The sequence below is a fragment of the Atta colombica genome, unplaced genomic scaffold, assembly GCF_001594045.1.
Source record: "Atta colombica isolate Treedump-2 unplaced genomic scaffold, Acol1.0 scaffold110, whole genome shotgun sequence".
Taxonomy (NCBI): domain Eukaryota; kingdom Metazoa; phylum Arthropoda; class Insecta; order Hymenoptera; family Formicidae; genus Atta; species Atta colombica.
In genome coordinates, this window is record NW_017259196.1 from 1,393,759 (window position 1) to 1,409,484 (window position 15,726).

Here is a 15,726-nt window from a genome sequence, read left to right on the forward strand (position 1 = left end):
GATCTCTATATATCAAAATCATCCATTTATGATAACATTGCAGTTTTTAAAGAAATCGATTATACTTGTTGACCTTAAACATGTAGGGTAACTGTCCCTATTAATGTGCCTTTTAGCTAATTTGCTTATTACTGAATTAGTTATAAAATATTGTAGCTTTAATTTTATCTACTTGCAATCAATATCAATTTTTCAAGTACTTCTTTTTGTCATAATATTTCTTTAATCTAAAGAATGTTAATACTTTATAATGCTTTTGACAAAAATAGAAAACGTGTTTTTATCCCTATTAATGAGTCTTCTAAGCGGCGATGCTCCCAATTTGTGTGTCTATCCACATTTGACTCATTTTAACATATAGTTACTAAAACTGATAATAATAATAAAGTTAAGCTAATTGTTTATGTTAATATTACATAAATCATTATTTCACTTACTTATTTCACTACATTATTTCACTTTATTTCAAAATACACTCATAACACAACGTTATCAGCTTCAATATAGGGCACATTAATAGGAACAAGCTTAAAATCTTGCGGTACGTATTACTGAATTCATACATAAATTCCTCATATCTTTCGAAAAATATTTAAAATATTTTAATGTTCAAAAAATAAAATATTATCTTTGTGCTAGTTTTCTTTATGACTTATCGAAATACAAAAACACACTACAGATACAGTAACTGGGTTATTCTATGATTCACAATTTTGAAATTCTCGAGATCTTTAAAATTGTCAATAGTACATGTTTAAGGTCAATATATAAAATCGATTTTTTTAAACTGTAATCACAAATGGATGATTTCGTAATAAGATCGTTGATTGTTCGATTTTTTAAAACAATATTATAATGGAAGGTACAGTACTTCTTTATTTTACGCTGCTTAATTTTTCTTATTGCATATTCTTCTTATCGTTAGTTTTTTTTCAGTTAACAGTAATAACTTGTACAATGATCATTTACGATATTATTATTTAACGTTAAAAATGATTTAATAATAAATCGATATGTTTATTTTTAATTATTGTATTTGATTTTATTATTAAAAATTTTCAATTGAGAACACATAAGAATCATCGTTGACTCGTTAGTCATTGATTTTACATATATTTTAAAGAAAATATTTTAAAGTTATCTATGCATCGATTTTAGACATTGTGCTCATTGGGTTATTGTTAAAGAAAAACTGTTCAATCACGAATCGAATATTCTCTGCTAGAATGAATTAAACTCATTAAATGGTTAACTCCGAAATTATACTGCAGGTATCTACAATTCCCTAGTTAATCGTTTTTGTAAGCCTTTGATGCTTCCCCAAAAAAATCCTCAATTCGATTAAATAAAACTGGTTTGCAATGAGATTTCTCCAATTTGCAGATCTATTAGAAACTACAGGTGCAGATAATCGAGTTGACGCTATCGAGTCTTATGTTATACAATCTATTCGATAATTGTGTACGTGGGAACGTTCTCCACATTTTCGCTCGCTCCAAAAAACGGATCCGGGAATTTGAGTCGGATTTTAACCTGGTGAAAAATACTCTGCGCGCTCGTTGTTTTAATTTGCGCGTCAACGCGGGGAATTAAAGGCCGCACAATAAACAATGACGTTATCGCGAGCGAGCGAGCGAGCGAGCGAGAGAGAGAGAGAGAGAGAGAGAGAGAGAGAGAGAGAGAGAGAGAGAGAGAGAGAGAGTGGGAGCAGGTCGGAGAGTACAGTGCCGCGATGTGGGACAGTTGTGATGAGAGCGAGTGCAGGGAGTTGAATTCGACGAGGACGACGACTGATCGCACGAGGCTCGAGATGTTCGAGCCCACGGAGCAGGGAAAGGTGAGCGGATGCTCCGTTTCTTTCTTCCGGAAGCGAAGGTCGCGAGGCCGACAGGGAATGATGCACCGCCGGGCATCGAGGAACATTCGTGCTTCTCGTACAATCGCCAGAGGATGACGTTCGTCGACGTGCACCCACCCACATATACGCATCGCGTGATTCATAAGCACGGGAAATTTGACGTTCCACTATGCGGCAACGGTGTCCTCGACCGATCGACCGTGATCGAGAATACCCGGTGTTCGATCGGGGCTCTTCAATGTTTTTTTGATTTGGACTTGGAGGTTAGGTGTCTCGCGGAGATCAACGCGCACGTCCCGCAATCCTCGGTCTCGCAGGAGAAATCGCGCGGGTGGTTTCATGTCAAAATTATGAATACAATTACTAATTTGACATTCTTTAGCTGTTTATAAATAGTACGTAATTTGTTGTTGATTATATATAGTGTTTTTAATTGCGACGCATTGGCACTTACATTCGCAGGCCTGCGATTTTATATTTAGAGATATAGTTACTTGGTGCTTTCCAGCGCGAGATATAGTATAACACAGTGATCATTCCATTCTTTGTTTAACATTAGAAAATAATAAGGAATAGTTGCTTTTCATTTTATACAAATGAGACTGAGTAAAAGTGACTATACAATCAATAATACTGATCTGTAATACTGATAGTACGCATATTTTTAGTATTTTTACAACTTTACAGGATCAATATTATTGATAATATATTTTATTTTACTTATCTATATTCTATTGTACTGTGACATCTTAATAAAGTGATATTAAATTTGAGAATCAAAATCCAGATTATTGTTGGTATTCTACATCAATTCGTCAATATTAATGACACATAATCAGTTATATTATAGTATTTGTTAATACTGACAGTATTATTGATCATATAGGACCATCTTAAAATTATATATTTTATACTCAAATAATGACATTACTATTTGCTTTGGTAACAAAGTTATCGCATGATAGCATAGATTTATTAAATCTTTTAACATGAATTAACAAAAGTTAATAAAGTATATGGTCTCCAAATTGTACAGGTTATAGTATTATAAAGATAAAAGCTCAATTGAATCTTCTCAGAATAAAAAGGATCATGCATTCAACTGAATTATGATGGCACAAATGAAAATTATCAGAGTTTTGTAAATAGAAAGCAACGAATGATTTACGGTGTTATCTGTGTCTTTTGTTGGAAAGTATGTTATCTCCCGCGAATTGTTGATCCGTTATTATTTCTGTTGATAGGATCTTTGCATCCATACGGGCGTTGTGCTTCGTGGAGCGAATGCCAGAGAAGATGAGGTTCACAGTTCAGGAACGCTTAATATTGTGGAATATGTAAGATTCTGTTATTGGATTAATATTATGCATATATGGAGAGATTTGTCATAAGGTGCTTGTTTTATTTTTGCAGAGTTTTGGCAAGTGCATAGAATGGAAACCAGTAGAAGATTCCGTGGTATCGGAATGCCAAGATCAAGATCCAGAATGGTCCCTAGTGGATACTCATACGAGGAGGACTCGCACGAACTCAGAGGGTCCAGACTCTCTTGGACGTACGAGAACCGTTAAAATATTATTTTCTGATCTAAAGTCATTTCGCGTGAATCATGGCGGACAACAACTCATATTTATGCAGAGGGATGGTACCACCTATGTTGCCTTCTTTCAGCTGGCTAACGCTGAAAGTTTCATTAATTCGTTAAAAGGATTTATCAAATTTGTAAAATCACGCTCGGATAAGAATTTATATCTGGTGATGGATGAAGTTGAAACTGTCTTGAAGAAATCTTTTGCTGAATTGGATCTGTTTCAAGAAAACACTTCTGATTACGTGTGGAAGTTTGTAAAAAACTTACACAATCGTCCTTATGAAACAACAATGGAGGCATTCAGCAAACTTGCAGATATCTGGTGTAAGCGGATATATTAATGATCTTCAATCAATACATTTATAATTCAGTGTGTTTGTGAATATAAACACAATGATATCATATTGTTTATTAATGTTACAGTATATAAAGAGCCAGTGAAGCGACCTGTTGAGGAAGCGGTAGCCGATTTATTAAACCAGTCTCTTACGATCGATCCTCATCCACGTGTATCTGTATCTATAGGATCTGGAGAAGAATATGAAGTAATTGGAGTCGGAGTGGACCTACCTCCACGACCACCGTGTCCGCGCGGTAATACATTAATATATAAATTAAAAAATTATTCTATAGAAAATATAAACTACATAAGATAGTTACACATATATATGTATATACAAAAAATGTATTTAATTGTATATTTATTTTATGCTTAATAATTTTATGCTTAAATAAAAATTACAATTCCATTAGGTGCGCCGTTAACACAAGAACAATGGGAAAAATGTAAAGATCGAGAAGGAAGAATCACTGATCCTGAGGCCATCAAAGAAATTATCTTTCGGGGGGTATGTATCTAAATATTTTTCTAGCAATAATATTAGTATTCTTTATATAATGTATAATGTAGTTTTTGAATATATTTGTAATAATTTATTAGGGTATTTGTCCATCATTACGTTTTGAAGTATGGAAATTTTTATTAAATTATTACCCATGGAAATCGACGCATAATGAAAGATTAGAACTTAAGAGAAAAAAGACTGACGAATATTTTACGATGAAATTGCAATGGCGTACATTTACGACTGCGCAAGAAAGCCGTTTTTCTGATTATAGAGAACGAAAAAGTTTGATAGGTAATTAAAACAAAATTGTTATTTTTATAAAAATATATAACTATTCTTTTTATATTAATTTTTGTAAGAATAACTTATTCTTAACTGTGCTTTTATGTTGAATGAAAATCAAGTTTTTTAATGTCATTCCAGAGAAGGATGTTAACAGAACAGACAGAACACATCCTTATTATGCAGGGGATAATAATCCACACTTGGAACAATTATACGATATACTCATGACCTACATAATGTACAATTTCGATTTAGGATATGTTCAGGGTATGAGCGATCTTCTTAGTCCAATTTTATTTTTAATGGATAATGAAGTAGATGCGTTTTGGTGTTTCGTTGGATTCATGGATAAAGTAGTAAGTATGATGTTCTCTCTCTGCGTAATAATAATTATATTAATACCTATAAGTAACCTTTTTTTCTTTTAAAATAGAGTACTAATTTCGAGATGGATCAGAAAGGCATGAAAGGTCAATTATGCCAATTATACACGTTACTGTGCACTACGGAACCGCAATTAGCATATTATCTAAATAGACATGATTCTGGTAACATGTTCTTTTGCTTTCGATGGTTGTTAGTATTATTCAAGCGAGAATTTAGCGCGATCGATATATTAAAATTATGGGAGATATTATGGACCGATCTACCCTGTAAAAACTTTCATTTGTTAATATGCGCGGCTATTTTGGACACAGAGAAAAATATTTTAATAGAAAACAATTACGGATTTACGGAAATTTTGAAGGTAAAACGTTTTCCTGGTATAACAGCAACATAAATTTATCCATATCTATCATGTTACTATTGTTTACAGCACATAAATGATTTGTCACTTCATATCGAATTGCCTTGGACAATTTCTAAGGCAGAAGGTATTTATTATCAGCTGATGTCCGTGGAACATCAGATTCCTGATGACATACGTGTAATTATCGGATTGGAGCCATTGCATAAGTCGTTGCCGATGAATGGAAGCGATGACGAAGCATCTAGTAATAATACCCGAGCCAATGGTCCTCATAATAATTCGAGACGAAATAGCACAGGTAGCGCCAATGTTAAATTAGGAGACGATGAAGTGTCGTTTGAACGCGGATTGAATCTGTCGTATATGTGAGGTCAGGACTGGATCTTTACAATCATTCACTAACAGAAAGCTGATTGAAAGTCTACACGAACAGAGAATAAAATAATTGTTTCAGTTTTCGTAATCGAGGATTTACACTTATCTTATGATTTGTTTGAAAATGTAACTGATTTTAAACATGTTATTGACAATAATTTTCATGCAGCTTTCAACGAAATTAAATCGATGCTTTGAAACATAAATATATGTTTGATAAGAAGCATGTTCCTAAACATATGTTTCAGATTTTTTTTTAATTGGATGATAGATATAATTCTTTTCTTTGTTTTGAACGTCGTGATTGATCGTGATCGAGATTCAAATTCTAAACAATAGAATATGAATGTAATGAATACGTTTTGAGAAGTAACTGTAATGGTAGTGTTGAATTTTGAGATATTTATAACACTTACTGTGTGTACAAAGACGAAAGAATGAGATTATAATTGATGCTTGTGTAAAAACATGCACATATTTTAGTGCGTAGAAGAATTCACGATGATTGTTATGCGCGAATGCGCGGAAAACGGATTAAAGATAACATCTTTAGATTTCGATAAGTGTTATATACGCGTAACTTTCACCTAAGTTACAGTCTCTTTTCTAGATTTGTATAAAGCTTACTGTACATTTCTAATAAAAATCACCTATTTAATCTTTCATATATATCCTCGATGTGTAGTTTTCTCCCTTCTATTATGCCCATTTTTACAAATGTAACTTAACTTTAATTTTGATTCAACTTATTCTTAATCTTTTTTGAATTCTTAGAACTAAACACAGACTTTTATAAGAAATCTATGGAACTAGAAAAAGATGAAGAGTTATGTCAAATTAAAATTAAAATTAGATCACATTGGTAGAAACAGAATATTGTTCACTTTGTCTAAAATAATTTAAAAGATCGAAAGATTAATAAAAGATACGCTTTAATAAATAAATATTAACTTATTAATATGTGTATGTAACATTCTTCATTCTGCAGGATTTTTTATGCTTCCTTTGTGACTCTTCTACTTTTATTGAATTTTGTTTATTGATATTTAGCCTTGAAATGCAATTAATTAATTGTGTATAGAAATTGGAAATGTAACATAGTATTAAATTAATAATTAGTTTAATATATTATTAATAAGCATTGCAATTTATTATTAATTGATAGGAGAAAATGCATAGAGAAACGTTTCATTATATTATTCAGCCTTAAAATGCAATTTATTAATTATTTTAAAAAAGCTGGGGATTAATATATTATTAAATTAATAATTTAATATGTTACTAATAAGCATTATAATTTATTATTAATTGATAGGAAAAAATACACAGAGAAATCAAAGACATCAATTCTTTCAATACGTACATTTTTCAACAAATACATTTTTAATTTTACGGGATTTATTTATTTATAGAATTTATTTATATAGAAGTTCCAAGAGCAAAGGAGACATTGTCAAATTCCATTCATGTTCAGGTTCCGTCGCTTCATGGCGTTCGTGCACGGAAACGTAAACAATGACGTATAGCTGTTAGTTGTACTCAGTTGACCTTTCGTAACAAAGAAAATTCGATCGAACATGGAATTGACGGAATGTGCCATTGCGAAACGACGAAAGAAGTGGAAGAGGAAGCGACGCTTGAAGCGCTTGAAAAAACGGCTGCGCGAGCGAGAGGTTATGTTTAATGCGAGTCATTGGACGGCCTTCCCCGAGTATGTCACGGATGCACGAGAGACGCTAGCGACGGGCACGATGCAAGCCGACGCTTTCTGGAAGAATTATGCCGTCGCTCAGGAATGGCAGAAACGGTAGGTTCACAAGTTAAATCAATGGTAAAATCAAAGAGAAGATCATTAAAGGAATCTCGTTGGTTTTCAGACATAGCATAACCTGGTGGAGGTCACGTTGCATCGCCCTGGAGCATGAAAATAAACTGCTGCGCGACAAAGTGAGATCTCTGGCTCAGCGTCGTGGCTATCGTGGCTTTTGGGAGAATTATAATTATCGTGCGGATAATGACAATGACGATGTTCAGGAAGATAACGACACGGAATCGGATACAAATGAGGATCTGGAATTCAACGTGACCGAGGATTTGTTGAACTTTTTCGAGACAAGCGAAAGGCATAAGCGAGAGATGCGGTTAAAACGCGAATGTAGTGAGACAGAGTATGAGGAAGAAAATTTAAAGGAGGAATCCTTTGGCGCTGCCGAGAGCACTCAGGTGAAAAAAGAGGCTGATTTGCTGCAGGACGATGCCGGCTTTGAGGTATTGCCGATGGAAACCGCTCCACAAAGCACAATAGAGCAATACGAGGATACAACAAATTGATAATATTAGCCCAACATTTCCGTGAAATCTTAGGTTTAGCTCTAATCTTCTTCTTTTTCTCCTGGATGGCTTTCCAACCTCTCCAATGAAGGTCAAAGTGCCAAGATGTTATATTGATCTGTAGATCAAGTCTAAGCCTCTTTGGGGAGCAGACTCGATTTAATTGCTTATCCAATAAAATTAGTTATAATCTAATGAGCTATGAAATGTATTCCCTGTTTAATGTTTAATGTTTAATATATTCTAAAAATATCTTGAAAAATAAAAATTATTTTCTTTTATAGTTGAAAAATAGCATTATTGAAACGTCAATTGCCTTCCGTTTTGCAATTGCGCTTCAAATCCAACATGCTTCGGTTAATATGAGAGATCACTGGTAGATGACGCCATCTCAACGTTTTTATGATTTTTACTTATCGCTCTGTAACTATAGATGGAATTACTAGGATTAAAATCGAGGCTTCTTTCTTCAATATTAATAATAAGGAAGGTATATATTTATTTATGTTAAAATATATTTTATGCAGTAGAAATAATGATGCATAACTTCAAAGAAGAATAAGATTGTATGGGGTTGTTCCCATGTGTTGTTATATGATTAAATTAATTAATAAAAAGTTAATAAAAAGTTCGTACATATTACGTGTTATTTTTATAACTGATATATCAATTAAAAGTAATATTTAACTGATATACTATACTTTTAACTGATATATACATTAAAAATAATACATTTTATATATACATGGGATTAAAATATATATAATTATCTGGTAAATAAATTAAAAGTAACGTATATATTATAATTTCACATTCAACGATGTATATATAATACATATATTGCCAAGTGTAAAATTATAATATTCATGTTAAGTTACTTTAAGTTGATATTACTTTTAGTTAATATTTCTTGGGTATTTTAAAAAAAAGGATTTTCTGATAAGATATTAGCTATTTTATTCTTTGTATCTTGATTTATTAAATTTATAAATTGTAAAAAATATAATACGTATTCTAATGTTGAACTTGGCAGCTTAATATTGTTCGAATGATCGCTGTCTCCCTTCTCAAAACAGAAAAATCTCAATCGCAAAATCGGATTTGTACGTAGTTTATAAGATCCTTCTGAGTTATAAACACATACATACATGGTAAACTCGTGAAGGCCCGCAGTGCAAGACAACCAATTGCGCCAGAGGCAATATCAAGTTGTTTCTCTCGCGCGGCAACGTAGCGCAGCCATAAATGACACCCATCATATGAAATACACCGAGGGGGAAGCAATTAATAGCTAATCTAAACGACGGAGCAATTACATTCACATATTATTATTACTTGGATCAGAAATAATCGATCAGCACTCTGTCGCGGTGTGAAAAACGTTATGGCCTCGCGACGTGCGATTATGCGTTTATGCACGCGCGCGTATGAGACTTTAAAAAAAAAAAAAATGAAGAGAAGCGAAAATGTGCAACAAACGTGAAAAAGTTTGATGTGGATCCAATGTGAAGACAGATGTTTTACTATCTGTTAATTCTGTTGCGAATATATACGTGCAAAATGCAGCGTTTTAATGTTTTCTAGAATATCGATGACTACATTTGATTAGTAAAACAAGCAACTTTTCAACTGTTGTAAGAGTCTTCAATATGATCTAGATCCAATGAGAAACTAAAGTTAATTCCTCACAAAGTGCAGGAAGTATTAAAGGCCAGTGATGAGTATTGAAGAATTTTACAATAGTTGCAAAGTTGCTTTTTCTGTTTGGGTCCTCATTGGAACAGCATATTCCGTATATTTACTTGGTTTGTTTAATAATCCAGTTATCATAAGGACAGATTCTATTAAACAATATGATGTAACGTGCCTGTTAGTGTTCTTACTTAACAATATAACTCAATAATATAATTAAATATAATACTCATGTTATATTATACCACTCAACAATATATAATATAACAACATGTTATATCACTCAACAATAATATAATTATAATATATAAAAATAGAGAGACAAAGACTTTACAAATTAAAACTAGTAAATAATAAAAAGCATTTAAGCCCACGCAAGATCTTTTGCAGAAAATCTATTTAATCCGTTATATATAAAAATTATAACAATACATGTGCTATATTACAATTGCATATTATTGCTGAATGGGATATTACAATTAACTAACAGATACGTGTAATAGATAGGTGTTTATTGAGACGTCAGGTAGATACGTTCATCGTAATAATTTCAAAGATCTCTAGGATACTGTTGACGCAGCTTTAAAGGATCTTCCGAAAGAAAATCCAAGAGAAAATCAGTCTATTAGTATCGCATTCTGAAGGATGCATTCGGATGCAGCTGGATTGGGCCTGCAATTCTGTCGAGTCGTCCACGTGTGGAACCGCTCTCGGGCTCGGGGCTGAAGAGTTGTCCATGAGGACGCTATGCCTCTGTAACTCAATTACCGCGCATTGTGTTCGTGCCTGTGGGTACCACGCGACGCACACGATTTACCGTGTGCACGATGACAACAACGATGACGGCAACGGCAACGACGACGCGAAGGTGCAGCGCAACCAACTTGCCCACGGTACGGATCAAGGCCATAACTCCTGCGTATGCGGAGTAAAGTAGTTGATATCACGTATTCAGAATCCCGTAGTCAAGGTCTTCAAGCCTCCTTTGTCACTGATTGAACATGCCGTCGCTAGCATTTCAGGACTTAGATGAATGTACGACGAGAATTAAAACGCAAACGCAGCGAAGATATAGATCCATTCCGCTAAAGTCGCGTTAAGGGCTGTGATACACAAAAGATTAAGCAGTAAAACGTAAACTGTAAGCAAATTGGCCAATCACAGTAGAGACCGTAAGGCTATAATGTAAGCAGCGAATCCAACATGTTGATTTCCTTACTGCTTACATCTTACTGCTCAAGTTCTTCTGTGCCATGACTCTAAAACTGCTGATCACTCATGGATCACATAATGAAAGTTCTTGCAAAATATATTTTTAAAGAAACATTTTTCAATAAAATAATTTTTGCATTTGACAGTGCACATTTAAGAAATATAAGAACACATTTTTTATTTTTAATAAAATTATACCTATCTTCAACTGTCATATGTATACTTAGCTGTTATAATATATTTGTTTCGTGATTTTCTGATTAGACACAATTCAATTTCAAATATATTTATTGATTGCCGGAATATAAGAGAATATTTTTCAATATATTTTATTATAATCTATTCTATCAATTGCAAATGTTTTATTAAAAAATACATTATTTGTAATTTATTTATATAATTTATTTATATAATTTGCAAGAATTTTCTTTATGTATTTTTTTCGTTTCTAACATCACAATTCAAGATAGCTGCAGTGAGTAACTTTGAAATAATTGTACCGTTTTATTTTTCTTCTCATTAAAAATGGTCGATCATAAATTTAGTTATCTCATTGGAAAAAGCACCATGCCAGAAACATTTTCTGATTTATATCTTAATCAATTGTAAGTCATTGTCATAGAAACCCTAACAGCACAGACCTCCTCCAAGACGTCATGAGGACGTCCAAAAGACGTCCATATGTTCTTTGAACATCCCAAGGACATTCTCAGTATGTATCCCGGAGAAAATGTGTTATTAGAGAAGTTTCTTGAACGAAATGTTTCGATAAAGAACATCCTGTCGTCAGATAATTCAAGGAAACAAGAGGTGGCTCTGTGATATGTCGAAAATAGATTAGAGCAGAACATGAAGGAAGTTTTGGTCGAATGGTCCAGACGTTATCTATAGACCGAACCCGCGAACAAGATCCAAATTCTCGGACCAGTTCGTAAGACGACATCGATATCTTCGTCCGAGAAAAAGTTTCCTAATTATCGAAATAATGCGTGTCGTGGTGCCTGACATCCCGACACTTACGTGTTAGATCGAGGTCTATTTTTTCTACACTTTCACGAGAGCTCAAGAATTCCGCACTCCTTTGGATCTAAATTATTTCGTTTCCACTTCACAAAGACAAACGCGAGGGAAATTAAAATCGTTCTCACTGTTAATCCCAAATAGGAGGATAAGCCAGAGATGTTCTAATTGAGACCTAATAGATTTGAAAGTAACAATGCGTTGAGAATCATCAATTTCATTAACGATAAAATCAACGATCATTATTTGCAATAATTGCATGGCTGCAAATGTTCTATAGTAATATATTGTTCTATATGTAATACATGAAAGGAAGAGGGGAACGTAGGAAACAAGATTTGTTAAAACAACTAAAAATTTCACTGATTTATGAATCTATAGTCGTAATATACAGACAGCTAGTTTTCTATATTAAAATAGTACAACTGAATAAAATTAACGATTATAAGTAATCATATTTGTTGTAATAGCATAGCAAATTTGTTAATGCAGCAAAAACTTTCTATGAAAATCAATCCAATATATAGATCAAAATTTTGAACAAAACACGCAAGCTAAGATGGCGTACTCTTGCTTTAATGAAGGAAACTTATTACATTAGCAATTTTTATCGTAACAAAGAATTAACTGAATTAGCATACTGATAATTGTTTACAGACACGATTTCTTTGTTAAACTATTTCAAATCTTTTTAATTATAGATGAACTCAACAAGCTATAACTTTGTTGAACAACTTAATTTATTTTTTTCCTCTTTTGAATCTGTTTTATGTGAATACATCACGGAAAAAAAATACAGCTGAAAACTTTAGCAAATCTACAGTCGAAATATACAGTACAATTTTTCTATATTAAAGTAGCAAAGTTGACAGCTGAATAACATTAGTAATTTGTTAAACCATCAAATCTTCCTAGTTATAGATTGAATTCGTGCAGTAAGTTATAGGTTTGCTGTACCACCCAATTACTTTTTTTTCCGTATATGATGTAGGTATGCCTAGCTGAACTAAATTATTTATTTTCATTCGAGAGCTCTGACTTATAGATGGCAAGTTCCCAATCAGTGTAGTAACATGCGAAACGTTCTTCCTCTCTTTTCTCCGGTAAACCGGTCGGTCCTACGCAAAGTAGTTGCTCTCTGGAGAGTCATTTTATATTCCCTCCGCGACTTTCATTTAGATCTTTATCGATCAACTTTCACGGTGTGCTCCGCGCATTGCACTTCATTAAATTTGCTTCCGACCTCTACGGGCTTTCGCGCGTACAACATCGGAGGACTTGTACATTAAATTCGCTTTTCACTCCGTTATATCGATGAGAATCATTACGGAGCTTTCACAAATTGCAGTAAGTATCAATCAATCGCTAACAAACTTGATAGCGATGCGCCGTTAAATTGTGCCCGCTACAACTAGTTACGAGTTTTTTAGGAATCGACAATGAGAAACTTTAAGCGTGTTGGAAAGCCAGACAATAATGTTATGTAAAGAACAAGTAATAGAGAAATGTTAACTCGCGAACACACGTTCGAACTCACTTAGGCATCGTACACGATTAGCAATTATTGTCCATTATTCACGTGAGTAAGAGTCTTACAAAGTCGCGCATTTTTACGCTAATGTATTTTTTCAAGACGCGCCCATGTTTTCTTGCTAAATCCATCCAATAGATGTAAAAAGTGTCACGTTGGCACTGCCGAGTGTACACTCTTGCAGTTACAGGCTTTCAAAGCAATTTGTCTTCAATTATCGAGAGACACGCTCTCGGAATGGAAACGGACGAAAAAATGTCGAGAAGTGCTCGGGATCTCTCAACCCCGTCAATTCTCAGAGATTACACACAGACTTCTGGGATTTCTTCCCTTCCACTCCGCAGTTTTGTCTTCCCTTCATCATGTCTCGGAATTCTGCCATTGCATTCGCAACCGCAATGCTTGAAGGACCACCTTCCGTATCAAAATGGCGTCGTTATCGAACAAGAATGAACAGAAAAAAATGTAATTGAATAATTTTTACCTTTATACAAGACTAGCAAAAAATATTCTGGCTTCTTTGCTGAATACAAACTTTACTTGTCTGAGAATAAAAATACAGGAGGTGTAAAATAAAAAGTACCTTACAATTATAGTAAATTCATTCAAGATTTTACCTTACAATAAAATAAATTATATTAACTGTAAGTATAAACAATTCTCAACATTTACTTCATGAAATATAACAAGTACCTTCATAGAAAAAAATGTTTGATTGAATTAATTAAAATTTTTGGTGGAAATTTGGAAAATGAACAATCCAGAATTCTAGTTAAATCTACAAGATTTCTGGTAAAATCTATTAAAATTTTAGTTGAAATAACCAACATTCAATAGATTTAACTAGAAATCTATAGATTTAAGCAAAATTCTTGATGGTTTATTTTCCACTAGAATTCTAGTTAATTCAACCAAACATTTTTTTCTCTTTACAGTATGATTATACGATAATCGCTTTATTAGAATAGTAAAGTAAACTTTACATAAGCACCTGTCTCTATATAGCATGGATCTGCTATTCCATGGATTCCATAAAATTTACTAGAACTCTAGCGCATATTATTTGACATATTTCTTCAAAACGGAGAGGGAGGGTGCATATGCTTTTGCTTTTTATCGGATCTGTATCATTAGCAGTTGCAATAAATTCTACGAATTTGTATGGGGGATATCCGCGTCGAGAGTGGAGTCCGCGAGTCGTTGAAAAGGACAACAAGAACGAGGACGTAGAGTCACCTACGATCTTGCCTTATTAAGCTCCCTCCCTCCCTGTCCTTTCGTCCTGTCCTTCTCTCCCACTCTACCACACTGTGCAGCACTTAAAATCATGGCTGCACGTAACCGTCTACTGATTATATGGATTCGGCGATGATTTCTGATGATGCCCCCGACCCCCGAAATGGTAAAATAATACAGTGTCGTGTCCTAGCCCGGACCCTTTGGGTTCCGTGGGCTGGTTCGTTAGCGGAGCCTTGGCGCGAGGCACCCTGTTATTATGCGGCTGGTCCCCATCACCCCCACCAGTACCCAATTTTCGGTGCCCCTCCAGTGCGCGAGCTCGACAAATCCCCTTGGCATCGCTGCCCGTAGTTGCTTTCCTTTCTTTTTCTACCGCGCGCGCAGTCTCCTACTCTCTTCGGCTCGCCGGGGGCTCCAATTCTCTTCCACCGAGTGCTACTATTCTACACTGTCGTTTCGCGACGTCGTCGCCCGTTTGTTTACGCTGCGAGTCGCGTGAATCGTCATCGTGAGAAAATATCTCCGTGTACTTTCTGCCGCACGACGCACATTATATGTCCACGGTTGTTAACTCTTTTGAAGGACTGAAATAGAAAGATCTCCTCGAAATGTCACGAAACTTGACGAAAAAATGTATTTATGACGTCCATAAATGCTCTTTATCTTTTTGAATCGTGTCTTTGTAAAATGGAATATTTTGTATACCATGTCCATTTACGGGAATGTTCATGATTGCCTCCTTACCGTGGAATAATTGTTTAACGAATATGGACCATATTCTTCATATAAAGTAACGGAATAACGAAAATTAAGGAAATTAAGCGATATTTATATTATTGATTTTAATTTAAGGAAATATTACATATTTTTTAATAAAATTAAAAAATTATTAAAAAATTGCAGATTTTTGTGTATTGTATGTATCTGGAAGTACTATAAAAAATTTTATAGTGTGATTTAAAATCTATTAAGAAAAATTATTTCAATAAGAAG

General features: G+C 33.9%; 3 protein-coding genes across 3 annotated transcripts; all 3 read left to right on the forward strand.

Moving 5' to 3' along the window:
- Positions 1-1,713: 1,713 nt before the first annotated feature.
- LOC108693837 (TBC1 domain family member 15) lies at positions 1,714-6,378 on the forward strand. Its single transcript, XM_018202989.1, has 9 exons — positions 1,714-1,837; positions 3,103-3,195; positions 3,272-3,773; positions 3,873-4,043; positions 4,203-4,297; positions 4,390-4,588; positions 4,721-4,938; positions 5,016-5,330; positions 5,400-6,378. The coding sequence occupies exons 1-9, from the start codon at positions 1,733-1,735 to the stop codon at positions 5,700-5,702; spliced, it is 2,001 nt and encodes a 666-aa protein (XP_018058478.1). The 5' UTR covers positions 1,714-1,732; the 3' UTR covers positions 5,703-6,378.
- Positions 6,379-7,173: 795 nt separating this feature from the next.
- Positions 7,174-8,322, forward strand: LOC108693852. The gene is made up of 2 exons (XM_018203016.1): positions 7,174-7,515; positions 7,586-8,322. Exons 1-2 carry the CDS (start codon positions 7,286-7,288, stop codon positions 8,037-8,039), a joined length of 684 nt encoding a protein of 227 aa, XP_018058505.1. The 5' UTR covers positions 7,174-7,285; the 3' UTR covers positions 8,040-8,322.
- Positions 8,323-10,467: 2,145 nt separating this feature from the next.
- LOC108693871 lies at positions 10,468-14,466 on the forward strand. Its single transcript, XM_018203040.1, has 2 exons — positions 10,468-10,656; positions 13,678-14,466. Exons 1-2 carry the CDS (start codon positions 10,468-10,470, stop codon positions 13,945-13,947), a joined length of 459 nt encoding a protein of 152 aa, XP_018058529.1. The 3' UTR covers positions 13,948-14,466.
- Positions 14,467-15,726: the final 1,260 nt, after the last annotated feature.

Bases quoted from the DNA above. Each gene is read 5' to 3' on its own strand.
- LOC108693871 (XM_018203040.1), top strand. From the start codon at position 10,468: ATGAGGACGCTATGCCTCTGTAACTCAATTACCGCGCATTGTGTTCGT. The intron at 10,657-13,677 runs GGAGTAAAGTAG...TACACTCTTGCA, and splicing joins GCCATAACTCCTGCGTATGC to GTTACAGGCTTTCAAAGCAA.
- LOC108693837 (XM_018202989.1), top strand. From the start codon at position 1,733: ATGTGGGACAGTTGTGATGAGAGCGAGTGCAGGGAGTTGAATTCGACG. The intron at 3,774-3,872 runs GTAAGCGGATAT...TTAATGTTACAG, and splicing joins CAAACTTGCAGATATCTGGT to TATATAAAGAGCCAGTGAAG. The intron at 5,331-5,399 runs GTAAAACGTTTT...TATTGTTTACAG, and splicing joins GATTTACGGAAATTTTGAAG to CACATAAATGATTTGTCACT.
- LOC108693852 (XM_018203016.1), top strand. From the start codon at position 7,286: ATGGAATTGACGGAATGTGCCATTGCGAAACGACGAAAGAAGTGGAAG. The intron at 7,516-7,585 runs GTAGGTTCACAA...GTTGGTTTTCAG, and splicing joins GCTCAGGAATGGCAGAAACG to ACATAGCATAACCTGGTGGA.